We start from the raw sequence: 14,556 nt of genomic DNA, 5'->3' as shown, positions 1-14,556 counted from the left end.
TAAGTTTTTAAAAAGTATGTTTAGACAGTCTGAGGTCTGAACTACAGGCGCTAGACTGGTACAGTTGAAGTGATGCAGCTATGCTGCTGTAATGATGTAGTGTAGACACCTCCTACATTAACAGAAGGTATTTTTCCACTGGGCTGGTAACCACTACCAGGTCCACTGGCAGCAATTCTGGGCCCTTGGGCAGAACAATCAGGAAATTGTTTCAAAATAAAGGGCTTGGTAGTGTAGATGCTCTGCTTGTTATTTCAAATTAACTCCCTAGTGTAGAGCAGTGCAGAGAAGGATCTGAAAAACAAACTAGAAGTTTCCAGAAGATAATCACATTTTGTGTAGAAAGTTATTAGAGTGCTGTGACTGACTGGGTGTGGTCACAGAAGACCCCTTGGGACTGTTCCTTGGTGTGCTCATTATGTCACTGACCACCACCTTCTTGCTCTCTGGGGCTTTCCACCATCCTGTCCTGCAGGGGCAATGCAGACACTGAACCACTTCAGTTCTGGGAGAATGCAGTTCTACACCATCCCAATCTCAGGATATGGTGTCAGAGTCTTTCTTGGAGCAACAGAGGTTGGTCCTGGTGCGTACCACCAGAATCAGAGACCTTCTCAACCAGAGAAATTGGTTGGATCCCTCCCCCGCCCCTCTCGGTGCTCAGCCACCGTATTGGGCTCACCAACCTGCATGTCCTCTGGCATTTACTCCAGGGCTTTCCTTGAATTGGTCCTAGGGGGAGGGTGCTTTCTGCCCTCCCTTCATCACTGGCCCGGTGGACATCACATCACTATTGTCCTCTGTCTCATAATCCTCCCCAGCTGACCCCTCCTTGGGCACAGAAGTTTTCATCTTACTGTATGTGTTTGTAAAGTGTTAAGTGTATATAAAGAATTGACTTTGTAAGAATTCAAGGTTGGTTCTTTCTTCAGTTCTGTGCCTAACATCTGTGTGTGCTACCTGGAGTCTCACACATTCACCAAATGATTATTGCTGTTTTAACCATGCTTCATTTAACAGTGAGTTTTAGCTCCCTACCTCTCATTTATCGCAATTACAGTACAGTAATTAACAAGTATATGCAATTTAATGTAGCATAGGAGACTAAAGCATTAGCAGAAAAACGCTTGTTCAAATATTTGTCAGTTGTATTTTGTTAAAATGTGTTTACCTGATATCTGATCTCTGATGATGATGTATTCCAGAAGCAAGCAACCCTGCTCAGAATTGATTTATACAAAGCAATCCAACTGCTTTTCCTAGTGTTTGCACAGGTGCATTATCAAGGCAAGTGTATAGAAACTGTGTCTAATCTTATAGGGTTATATTGTGCCTGTTAGGCACTTCCTTATGTTAGGGCAGGTGCAGAATGGCACGCCCTCAGTGCAGATCCAGGAGGAAATGGGCTTGTTGCAGGAGGAGCATAGCTGTTGCTATGCCCTGCAGTAAGTGCAGCCTGTGACCTGCCTCCCTGGCCTTTGATTTGGGGAGTGGGATCATGGTCCCACCTTTTCTTTATCCTCTTTTGGAGTATCCTGGGCACAAGGATGCAGTCTCTGCACTGGATGGCAATTGTGCCCAGATACATATATGTTGTGCTGGGACACAACAGGGAACACTTTACTTCCCCAGCCCACATAGAGCAGCTGAGCATTTATCAGGCCCAAAGGTATTCCTGAGGTAGCTATAATATGTGGCATAGATATGTGGTAATTTTTATTTTATGTACAATGTCATGTCCTGTTGCCTTTCATTCTTTGGATGAGCTTGTTTTAAAAGTAGCAAGCTGTTTATTTAGAGTCTAATAAAGTTCACAATAGACTATATAATGCTAATAGGAGACACTAGCATTTGCATTTACTTGTACAGTGTCACTGCTGATTGTAGAAAATGAAACCCTGACTATAGAGATTTTTGTAGATATTCCTAAAAGTCCCCACATGCTTTAAAAATGACACTGTATGCTTTATATGATATTCTGATGCACCCCATTAGTAAAACCTTTGAGCATAGCAGCAAATATTTAATTCAGAGCCCTTTCAGAAGTGTATCTGCTCTGATGAATGAACAGCCCTTCCTAATATAGGTGTACATCTATTGCTGAAAGCTACTGAATCTGAAAAGAATATGGAATGAAAAATACTTATACCTGGATTTTTATTAGCTGGATGATAGAATCGCCTCTAATGCTAAGCTCTTGTTACAGAGGAATGTCTAATTCTTAGGTTTTTAGATCAGATAACTTACAGATTAATTGCTAGGTGTTTTTGCTGTTTTACCAGTGTTTTGGGCAAGGTATCAAAGAAAAAGCCCTTTCTTATGAGAGGTTTGCAACTTTGGCTTGAAGTTGAGTTTTTGTGTTTTGTTTTAATATGAAAAGGGAAGCAGGGTGATCCTGTGGATCCCTCAGGACACTGAAGTGGGAGCAGCTATTGTTTCTTAGTTTTGGAGGGACGCACTGTTTTGGACTGATTGAGGAAGTTACATCAGCATGCATAATGAAGCAGTGGGAGAGCTGCCTGTACTGTTTGGAAGTGGACACTATCTGTTCTCACGGTCTGACAAGTGGGCAACTGGCAGTAAAGAATTCTTCTTGAAAACATTTACTGTGTGTAAAATCACACATGCAAAAGAGAAGAAGGAAAGCTAGAAAAAATGTCAAGTGAAATTATTAGAATGTCATGGACTTCAGTACGGTTTGCATTGTCTTGACAAAGTGGATTTTATGGAATCATTTTTTACATTGAATTCACAACAGAGTAAGTGTCAACATGAATCACCGAGCTACAGCCCGGAAGACAAGAGGTGATAATTATCTGAGCATAAAGGTATGTGTAACACAGAAGCTGTCAGAATAATAATAATGTGCATGGTCATAAAAAGTATGTTTATTGACACCAGTAACCATTTTCTAATTATTTTGGAAAAGGAATCCAGAAGCCTTCTATTTTAGATGTTCAGTTTTCCACTCCTGTTGCAATCAGATAAATGAAGACAAACTTCTCTACATTTTTTTTAAATGTAAATGACAAATACACAGTTGGATAAGAGTAACTCAGTGCCTTTTGGCTAGCTGCATGGGAGAAAGCAATACATGTAGAAATAAGACTGATCATCTGCTAACTCAGTGTTGATAAATGGTTCTTTAGCTCAGAGCTGTGTAAAAGGAGCTTGCAAACTGCTTCTCATTGTGGGAGAAAAGGAATTTATTGCCTTAAGACTATAGACTGGGGCTTATATGTAGGAATGTCTGTTGGCTTAAAGAATGAGCATGGTTAGTAAAACAAGATAATCTTTTGAGTGTTAGATAAAAGAGCAGAAGCTGTTCTATATTTTTATGTGAATTGTTAAAATGTGTTGGCTTGTCGTTGAATCAGCTTTTACTCAGAGTTAAATTGAGCGTTCCCTTTGGCAAGTCGACTTTTACTACTCAGCAGTTCTTTAAATCATACTCGATATTTTGATAACATTAATTCAGAATAAAAGTGCGTTAAAACATTTGCAGTTACAGAGAGGGGAAACTGCATGATTTTTAAAGCTTGTGAATCAGATGAGTTAACCAAGATGATATTTAAAGTAATATTTATTTAGAAACAATGGTAATATTCTTAGGATACAAACATTTTGTATGTTCTAAAAGGGAATTTTAAAAATACATAGCAGTAGGTGAGCCTGTTGCAGTATTGAAATATGTATTGCAACATTTATCTCATAATGAGGATGCTTTGTAATAAGTTCTATTAATTCATAATTTGCCTAATGTTAGCTGATGCTGATTACAGCAGAACACAATAACCACAATAAAAGTTTGTTGTTTATAAATTACTGTGCTACTGTCCTGCTGCTTAAGATGTAAAATTGAAACCAAATGAACATTCGCAGTCAAAATTTGTTGAAAAGAACCCACTCAAGTTAGTAACTTCTCTCACTGTCTGGCCTAATGTGTATTCTTTTTTCTATATAAATGGGATATGGAAAAACCCTTTGGTTTCTTAATCATATGCTTGTTTTATACACTGACCAAATGTTAAGTACATGAGAGTTTTAAAGCATATGTGGAATGCTTCCAATGGTTCACAGCAAAGTTCAGCAGCTTTGACCTCAGTCAGGTGCACAACTGGGGGAGATAACATTTAGTCAGCTTGACATGTCAATCTATTGTCTTCCAGAGTAAGAAATGCTCTCAGACTAGTATTCTATGATCCAATGGTTTTGGTCTATGTGCGCCTTATTAAAAATTTGGTTTATCACTTTCTGTATGTGACATGAGTTAATATTAATTTCGCTTGAGGTGTCGATTGAATACTTTTTCTAATTGAGCTTAAAGAATGTCAGAGGCAAAAATCATTAACCGGTCATTTGACTTTGGGCTTAAATCAGCAGGTGGGCACAACTTTTGTTCTTATTGTCCATTGATCTACAGTGCTTTAGTTGCCATCGTGCAGCAAGTGGATGTTTGCTAGTGTGATAAAATTTTTATATGAAAAGGAGTTCAATTTTGGCTACTTTTACACCAAGTAAAAGTAACCTTAGTCCGTCCTTAACAGTAAGGCTATGTCTACACTGGCATGAATTTCCGGAACTGCTTAAAACGGAATAGTATTCCGTTTTAAGTTTTTCCGGAAAAGGAGCGTCTACATTGGCAGGCTGCTTTTCCGGAAAAGCCCTTTTCCGGAAAAGCGTCCGTGGCCAATGTAGACGCGCTTTTCCGGAAAAGAGCCCCGAGCGTCATTTTTGCGATCGGGGCTTTTTTCCGGAAAAGACTATTGGGCTGTCTACACTGGCCCTTTTCTGGAACAGTGTTCCGGAATAAGGACTTATGCCCGAGTGGGAGCAGAATAGTTTTTCCAGAATAGCGGCTGATTTTGTACAGTAGAGCATCGTTGCTTTTCCGGAAATTCAAGGGCCAGTGTAGACAGCTCGCAGCTTATTCCGGAAAAGCGGCTGATTTTCCGGAATAAGTGGCCCAGTGTAGACACAGCCTTAGATTATGTAGGTCAAATAAAGGACAGTAGATCTATATCTAATTTTATCTGTTTAAAATAATTATATTTTGATTTCTCGAAACTGATACTACTAGCAATACTGTAGTGTGGCCCGTTTGTTTGTGGCCCACTGTGCGGTTTGGGTTTATGTGGGGCTCAACACGTGGCCCATGGGTGGGAGCCAAAACAACGTGAAACGCGGCTTACAGGATCAATCGGAAAAGGCTTCCCCAGCCAACCGATCCACATCTAGACTACTGCGCTGTTCCGGATCAGCTGATCGTAGGCACAGCGTGGTGGCCATGTTTATTTTAATGAAGCGGGGATTATTTAAATCCCTGCTTCTTTGCCTATGCTGGATAAAGTAGTTTACATGGCTCCGTCGACGGAGCCATGTAATCTACACTACGAAGTTAATTCGAAATAACGGCCATTATTTCGAATTAACTTTAATAGCGTCTATGCATGCCAACCGCTATTTCAAAATTAATTCGAAATAGCGGAGCGCTTAATTTGAATTTGGTAAACCTCATTCTAGGAGGAGTAACGCCAAATTCGAAATAGCTGTTTTGAATTAAGTGCTGTGTAGACACTTAATTCGAAATAGGGGACCTCCAGCCTTTCCCAGGGAGCCCTGGTGGCCATTCTGGGCACAACCAGGAAAACTTACTCTCCTCTCCCCCAGCCCCGGAGCCATTAAAGGAGTAGACTCTGGCCACAGTGCCTATGCCAGCCCAGAGCCAGCAGTGGCCACCGGGGCCCCTGACCCAGTGGCCCCAAAACATGAGCCAGCAAGCCACTGGCAGCCAGCCCTTCACCACTCCCCAGGAGCAGTCTGCCAGCTCCCAGGGGCCTGACAGGCTGGAGAAGGCAGGTGCGTTTCTGGTCCAGGGTGGAGAACATGGACTTTATTCAGGTTTGGGGGGGATGCCCCCAACGTCCATGATCTCCGCACTAGACGGAGGAATGCGGCCATCTATGACAGGATAGCTGCCAGCCTGGCCACCAAAGACCACATGCGAACCCAGGAGCAGGTTTGCATGAAAATCAAGCTGGTCCGGCGAGACCCCAACCCTGAGCCTTGAGCTTCCCCTCCCCCTTCTTCCCCTTGCTTCCCCCTTCCAGCTCCCTCCTCCCAGGTTTCCCCTTCCTCTCTCCCACCTCCTTTTCCCAGTCTCCCCAGAGGTTCATCCTCCCTCCCCCCAGTTTTGTTCAATAAACCCAGTTTCTGTTTTTGAACATATGTGTCTTTTGTTTGACATCAGGAAGGGGGGCTAGGGAGGGGTAAGTGGAAGGACATGAGGGAGGAATGGGGCACGAGCCCCTGGTGGGGAGGACAGGGGTGGCTCTGAGGAGTGGACGCTCTCCCGCAGCGCCTCCTGGATCCTGACAGCCCCCAGATGGACCTCCAGATGGCAGCCTGCAGCAAGTGCAGCCGGGCTGATGGCAACGATCCCACAAGACGCACCTGCATGCCCAAGAGCAGCACTGGCTTCATGTGGCTGAATGCTGTGGTGTCCCGAGTGTGGGCGCTCAGGGCACTCCAAGACAGGAGTGCTTTGGTGTCCCTCATTGAGGTAGACAAGCAAGTGGGGAACCCTGAGAACTGTCTGTCTGGGGTGGGAGTAGGGTCCCTTTAAGCATGGAGCTCAGTTAGCCTCAGGCAGCAGCCCCACACAGTAAATCCTGACCTGATGCCCTGACGGCACTAGTTCCGGCCAGCCTTAACTTCGGTTCAGGGTCCACTCAGTGTGGAAGCGCTATTTCGAAATAGGTTTTGTGTGCAGATGCGTTAATTCGAATTAGCTTAATTCGAATTAAGTATTTTGAATTAAGTTAACTCGAATTAACGCTGTAGTGTAGACGTACCCTTACATATTGTAGGTAAATTAGATAGAACCCCTGTGGTTCTGGGCAAGTCCCTATACTCTCTAGGTTTCAATTTCTTTTTCTGTAACAAAACTTACTCTGGACATAGTGAGGTTTAATCCAGTGACGTAGAGAGGGGGAACAGGAGGAGCAGTTGCCCTGGGTGCCACGCTAGGGGGGTGCCAATTTAGCTGCTGAATGTTATGTTGTTAACTTGTTTATGATTATTTCCTATTTTGCATATATTCCAACAGTCAACTGTGAAAAGTTTCAGCAAAATCTTCAAAAGGTAAATTGGACGATAGTTATGTTATACTGAAAGCGTTGAGGTTATACTGCAGGAAAGGTAGTGTGGCAATTTCTCTTGGTGAGACAAGTTTGTCGAATAAAATATATTATCTTATTCATTTCATTTCCCTAATATCCTAGGGCCAGTACAGCTACAATACCACTGCATACAATGTGTTTCAGGCCAGGTTACCCTGGGGGAGAAAATCAATGCAAGATACGCAACTCCAGCTACGTCAATAGGGTAACTGGAGTCCACGTACCTTGCACTGATTTTCTGAGGTGAACCCATAGTGGGAGGTCGATGGGAGAAAAGCTGCCATTGATTTCCCTTACTCCTCAAGACAGCATGGAGAACCAGCATCAATGGCAATCGGGGCTTTTTTTGCGGAAAAGCGCGTCTAGATTGGCACGAACACTTTTTCGCAAAAAGTGCTTTTGTGGAAAAGCGTCCGTGCCAATCTAGACGCTCGGTTCCGAAAATGCTTTTAACGGAAAACTATTCCGTTAAAAACATTTCCGGAAAATCATGCCAGTCTAGACATAGCCCATATGATTTATAATGGGGTGATGTTGCAGTGTGTCACAGGCCACACTCACTTCCAGCTCTGCCACATTTCCTCCCTCAAATTCAGAAAATGCCTAAAATGCAGAAAAATATATTTCCCATAGAACGTCCAGAAGTGGGAGATGATGCTATGTTTGCACCTTCTTGGTGGTCTCTATTGGTTTGGATCATTTGGGCTAGAATGGACCATTTTAATGTTTTCACGTAGCTAAAACTCAAGTAACAATAACGCTTAAATGGCAAGGCAGAATTAAATAGATAATTGATTAAGTGTCTCTAGATTCCTTGATACGCAGAAGATGGTTGCACATAAGTTTCCCTCACTTCTAAATTTCAACATTGAAAGTTTAGGCCTTGCTAGCTTGGGGGATTGGAAAAGATATTTGAAGTTATTTCAGTTGCTTATGGGAGCCTAGCTTAGTAATGACTGAAAACAATTGCTGTCTGTTGGCCTATGTAGCATGAAATGATGATCGTATCAGTCTGTTTCCTGATGGAGACATCTCCACATTGCAAAATTTGCTCCACCCTAGCAGGGTCAATGTAGAGTTGTAAGCGACACAGAAATTAGGACTTCCCCTTTGACCCCAATTACTTTCATATCGTGGATTGTGCCTGTGTTTTGAAAGATGACCGGGTTTTCCTCATTTTCCTCATTTAACATGAATTTAAATCTGTCAGATGATTCTTTGTCAGAAAAAAATAAATAAATTCAGCAGGTCATTGTCTATGAGAAGCTCTCAACTTTGGAGACTGCTTGCTCCTTGGTCCAAAATAAACAATGTTAGTTGACGTTCAAGCCCTGTCTTTTTAGGTTTTTAGGCCTGATAATGCTAATCATTGTGGGTAAAGTAGAGTATAGATGGAGGACAGATTGTGCATATTTTCAAAATGATCTGTATTTTTTTAAAATGGTCTGTTTCTCTTTGTTACGTAAACACATAAAAAGCAAGATAAAATTGGTTTAAGGAAACTGTAATATAAATAATACTTTGACTAGATAGGTTAGGAAGAAAGTTCCTGGACTGCTTGTTCAGAATTAGTAAGATCCCTATTCAGTGATTAAAAACCACCTTTGTTTTATCAGGTTGCAGAATTCAGTCTTTAGCCAGAACACAGTAAACCAGGGGTGGGCAATAATTTTTGGTGGGGGAGCCACTCCAAAATTTTGCGAAGTGGTCAAGGACCGCGCTTTTCTGTGGAGAGGGTACAGGGTCTAGGATGGAGGTTAGGTGCAGGAGGACACATGGGGTAAGGATCTGGAGTGCAGGAGAACAGTGTGAGGTCTGAGAGGGAGTTTGGGTGAAGGAGGGGGTTGTGATCTGGGTCAGGAGGTCAGGGTGTAGGGTCAGGGATTCTGGCCAGGGGGAAGAGTATAGGAGGGGTGCAGGGTCTAGGAGGGAGTTGTGACCTGGGGCAGGAGTGTGTGTGTGTGTGTGTGTGTGTGTGTGTGTGTGTGTACACAGAGGGTTTGGAAGGTGACTTGGAGGAGGGAGTTGGGGTGTGGGAGGAGGAGGGGCAGGGGTGCCAGAAGCAGGCTGTGGCTGGGAGGCGCTTACCTAAGCATCTCCCGGCCTGCAGAATCCCCAAGGCAGGCCGGGCTCCCTGCCTGCTGCAGCTCCAGAACATTGAAAATGCAGCCTGCTCCCTCCACGTGGCTCTCAGCTGCAGGAGGGAGAAAGGCATGCGCTGCCTCCATCTCCCAGGCCAATCTCTCAGCTCCCATTGACTGGCTATTTCTGGTGAATAGGAACAGAGGATTGGGCTGGATGAGGAGATCACGTGATGCCTCCCCCTCCCTCTGGAGTAGAGAATCACACAGAGCAGCCCCGCATTCCAAACATCGGCTTTTGTGTGCCTGAGGGTCCTGTGAGGGGTGTCCATGGGCCGGATCCAGAGGCTTGGCAGGCCAAATCCAACCCACAAGAGGTATCTTGCCCACCCCTGCAGTAAACCCTAGCAGGCACCCACTGATGACAGCAATGGAATATGCTGGAACAACTGAGGAAAATGAAGAGTGATTTTAATCTTAATTCTATCCCCTCCTTCCCCCAAAAAAGTAATAATCATATTAATCTGTCTCATTTTCTAAATGTAAGAATCATGCCTCCCTTGTGGTAGGTGCTCTTATTACAATAACTCTCTGACGAGCACAACTTTTCTGAACAGCATGAAAAGTATTCAGTGTTGATAAACAGGCAAAATATCTTGAGAATCAAGCCATTCAAATAATTTTAATACTGAATTCCTCTGTAACGTGAAGAATCAAGCACTTGCTAAGAGTCATTAAGTTAGAATCAGCATTTAAAATCCAAAATGAGAGACTAGCAGTAAAATAATTTTAAAATATAACACTTGCAATCTTATTTGGGCTTGAATTGTTCATTACACAGACAAAAGCAATGTCCAGCATAGCCAGGTGTTTCCTTTACAAGCAAAAATGGCCAAAATGATTTTTTTTTCTTGGTGCTTTATGGTCATTTGACCTTTTCTTCTGTTGAAAAGACAACACAGCCTCAACAATGTGTCGTTGAGACTGCATCTGCTTTGCCCCTTTGTTTATGTGTTGAAGTCAGCCTTCTCCTTTTAATTAGTGGCATAAATAAAATTATAGGCAAACTTCAGAGATTTTATTTTGGACAAACTCCAAAGAGCAGGCTGCTCATCTCAACCTTTTGAAGTCTCCTTTCTTCCTGCCAAATTCTTTCCTCCTTCACATGATTACTTCATTGTCTGCCACCTTATCCATAGAATCCTGCAAATCGGCAGGAATTCACAACCATGGATGTGGGTGCAGATATCCGCAGCTCATTTGTGCAGATACAGATGCGGATACAAAATTTTGTATGTGCACAAGGCTCTACTTATCCAGATATCTGAATCTATCAACCCTTCGTTTATCATCTTAATATTCACCCACACGCACGCACACCTTTGTGTTTGTCTGGTCAAGTCCATTGTGGCGGCTTAACTGGTGTAGCAGATTCTGCTCAGCCAGTTACTGACAGAAAATCTTGTGCGTTATAGGGCTTTCTAGGTTGGTGTGTTCTAGAACAAACTGCTCATTAGGCAGGTTTGTAGATGAGAGATAGGCCTTATAGGCCTGGGTGTGTGGGGAGCACTAACTAACACAGCGAGGCACAGGCTATCCAATAAGTTTCTGGACTGCATTGGAGACAACTTTCTGTTTCAGAAGGTTGAAAAAGCTACCAGAGGAGAAGCTGTTCTGGATTTGGTTTTAACAAATAGGGAGGAACTAGTTGAGAACTTGAAAGTGGAAGACAGTATAGGGGACAGTGATCACGAAATAATAGAGTTCATGATCTTAAGGAAAGGTAGAAGGGAGACCAGCACAATTGAGGTTATGGATTTCAGGAAGGCAGATTTTGATAAGCTCAGAGAACTTGTAGGTAAGGTCCCATGGGAAGCAAGACTGAAGGGAAAAACAACTGAGGAGAGTTGGAAGTATTTCAAAGGGACGTTGTTAAGGGCCCAAAAGCAAACAATTCCGCTGTGTAGGAAAGATAGAAAATATGGCAAAAGACCAGCTTGGCTTAACAAGGAGATCTTGCATGATCTCAAAATAAAAAAGGAGTCATATAAAAAATGGAAACTAGGACAACTAACAAAGGATGAATATAGGCAAGCAACACGGGAATGCAGGAGCAAGATTAGAAAGGCAAAGGCACAAAATGAGATCAAACTAGCTACAGGCATAAAGGGAAACAAGAAGACCTTTTATAAATACATTAAAAGCAAGAGGAAGACCAAGGACAGGGTAGGCCCACTGCTTAGCGAGGAGGGAGAAGCAGTAACAGGGAACTTGGAAATGGCGGAGATGCTCAATGACTTCTTTGTTTCGGTCTTCACCGAGAAGTCTGGAGGTGTGCCTAACGTAGTGAATACAAGCAGAGAGAGGGTAAGTTTAGAAGATAGGATACACAAAGAACAAGTTAAAAATCACTTAGGAAAGTTAGATGTCAGCAAGTCACCAGGTCCTGATGAAATGCATCCCAGGATACTCAAGGAGCTGATAGAGGAGGTATCTGAGCCTTTAGCTATGATCTTTGAAAAATCATGGCAGACAGGGGAGATTCCAGAAGACTGGAAAAGGGCAAATATTGTGCCCATCTATAAAAAGGGGAATAAGAACAACCCAGGAAACTACAGACCGGTCAGTTTAACGTCTGTCCCAGGGAAGATAATGGAGCAGGTAATTAAGGAAATCGTATGCAAACACTTGGAAAGTAATAAAGTGATAGGGAATAGCCAGCATGGGTTTGTGAAGAACAAGTCATGCCAAACTAATCTGATAGCTTTCTTTGATAAGATAACGAGCCTTGTGGATAAGGGAGAAGCGGTGGATGTCATATACCTAGACTTTAGTAAGGCATTTGATACGGTCTCGCATGATATTCTTATTGATAAACTAGGCAAATATAACTTAGATAGGGCCACGATAAGGTGGGTGCATAATTGGCTGGATAACTGTAGTCAGAGAGTTGTTGTTAACGGTTCTAAATCCTGCTGGAAAGGGATAACAAGTGGAGTTCCTCAAGGGTCTGTTTTGGGACCCGTACTGTTCAATATCTTCATCAATGATGTAGATATTGGGATAGAGAGTACGCTTATTAAGTTTGCAGATGATACCAAACTGGGTGGGGTTGCGACTTCTTTGGAGGATAGGGACATAATTCAAAATGACCTTAGGAAGTTAGAGAAATGGTCAGAGGTAAACAGGATGAGGTTTAATAAAGAGAAATGCAAAGTGCTCCACTTAGGAAGGAACAATCAGTTCCATACATACAAGATGGGAAGCGACTGTCTAGGAAGGAGCATGGCGGAAAGGTATCTAGGGGTCATAGTGGACCACAAGTTGAATATGAGTCAACAGTGTGATGCTGTTGCAAAAAAAGCAAATATGATTCTAGGTTGTATCAACAGGTGTGTTGTAAGCAAAACTCGTGAAGTCATTCTGCCGCTCTATTCTGCACTAGTTAGGCCTCAGCTGGAGTACTGTGTCCAGTTCTGGGCGCCACATTTCAAGAAAGATGTGGAGAAATTGGAAAGGGTACAGAGAAGAGCGACAAGAATGATTAAAGGTCTAGAGAACATGACCTATGAAGCCAGGCTTCATGAACTGGGCTTGTTTAGTTTGGAAAAAAGAAGATTAAGGGGGGACATGATAGCGGTTTTCAAATATCTAAAAGGGTGTCACAAGGAGGAAGGCGAAAATTTGTTCCTCTTGGTTTCTGAGGACAGGACAAGGAGTAATGGGCTTAAAGTGCAGCAGGGGAGGTTTAGATTGGACATTAGGAAAAAATTCCTAACTGTCAGGGTGGTCAAATATTGGAATAAATTGCCAAGGGAGGTGGTGGAATCTCCCTCTCTGGAGATATTTAAGAACAGGTTAGATAGACATCTGTCAGGGATGGTGTAGACAGAGCTTGATCCTGCCTTGAGGGCGGGGGGCTGGACTCGATGACCTCTCGAGGTCCCTTCCAGTCCTATTATTCTATGATTCTATGATTCTATGAAGTCTCCTTTTACCACCAGGGGCATGCAGTGCCTAGAGAGAACTGCCAACTGTTGAGAACAGCTGGCTGTTCTCTCTAGGCACTGGGGAATGTGAGGAAAGAACTTCATGTGCTCCCCTACCCCCAGGGCAATCAGGGTCTGTGGGCGGAGAAGCACAGGAAGTGTCCTGGCCCCACCCCTTCTGGAGCAGCCTGGGGCCAATTGAAAAATTTGGAAAGTGGCTTCCTCTCTTCTAAATTATTGCCCACTCCTAGCCTAGAAGCAAGAAACAGTGTACTCCAGGCCCAGGGAAACTGAAGGAGCACTCCTAGACAGCTAAGCCAGCCCTCTGAAAATCAAGTCTGTCCTGTGGCTTTATACTCTGCCTAGGTGGTCCACCAATGACCTACCTTGAATGTGGGAAAACATTTTTCCTGGGTCTGTAAATTGGACCCACCCAATGAACTTTAAGCTCTTAAAATAGGCAGCTGTAATTTAAGAGAGATGAGATTCCTATCAACTGTGTGTCTGCCTCCCCTTAAAAAAACACTGTTTCAGGATGTGGCTGAAACAGTCAATCGTACTTAATTAAAAAAATATTTTTGTTTCGATTCCCCAAGAGAATTGCACATACGTCGATTCAGAGGATTTGTTAGTTAGTTAAGGACAGTTTAGCAAAATTGGAGAACAAGGGCTGTACTTTTCTTTGTAGAACGAAAAAACCCTCCACTTCTGGTGTATAATCCATTAGAACTGAGATGTAAAAGACTGACCAAGTCCCTTCAGTAAATCTATAATTGGAGCTTTTTTTAAAGTGATACTGTACTAAAATTATAGTCCCTTCTGCCACCCCTCACCAATCCAACTTCTAGGGAAGATCCACGAAGCAAATGCAGAGTCTCTTCTACAAATGATCTACCTAAAGATCTATTGTCTTGCTCTCTTTTTGGTACATTTACACAGCAGTGCAATTTCAAAATAAGCTATTTCCGAATAAAAACTCCAAAATAGCTTATTTTGTAATATCATACCTGCACTGCAAATGCTCATCGTAATAGCAGTGAGCTATTTCAGAATAGCTTGTCCACACTGATTGGAGCCTCAGTTGCATTTAAGTCATCCTCCCGGAAGCACTTCAGGCAGGGCATCGGAGACTTAAAGGGACCCACCGGTACAGTTGTGTCTCAGGCTTCTCTCCTTTGCCTACTTCCTTGAGGGACAGCAAACCCATTGCTCTGCCTGCTCTGATTGCCCTTGCAGACACCACAGCACTTCTGCCATCGAGCCAGACCTGTTGCAAAGCACTCACCAGCTCCTGGACCTCATGCT

The 14,556-nt window shown here is 43.1% G+C and overlaps 1 protein-coding gene across 3 annotated transcripts in view; it reads left to right on the top strand.

Moving 5' to 3' along the window:
- The window catches only part of PLEKHG4B (pleckstrin homology and RhoGEF domain containing G4B), a 190,968-nt gene that overhangs the window by 53,147 nt on the left and 123,265 nt on the right, over positions 1–14,556 (top strand). For all 3 annotated transcript variants that reach the window (XM_006114213.4, XM_006114212.4, XM_075921637.1), the window contains exon 3: positions 2,381–2,828. In XM_006114213.4, coding sequence (XP_006114275.2) covers positions 2,772–2,828 — 57 coding nt within the window. In that variant the 5' untranslated portion in view covers positions 2,381–2,771. The remainder of the gene's footprint in view (positions 1–2,380; positions 2,829–14,556) is intronic.

This window comes from Pelodiscus sinensis, chromosome 2 (assembly GCF_049634645.1).
Source record: "Pelodiscus sinensis isolate JC-2024 chromosome 2, ASM4963464v1, whole genome shotgun sequence".
Taxonomy (NCBI): Eukaryota; Metazoa; Chordata; order Testudines; family Trionychidae; genus Pelodiscus; species Pelodiscus sinensis.
This window is presented reverse-complemented; position numbering and strand designations above follow the sequence as displayed.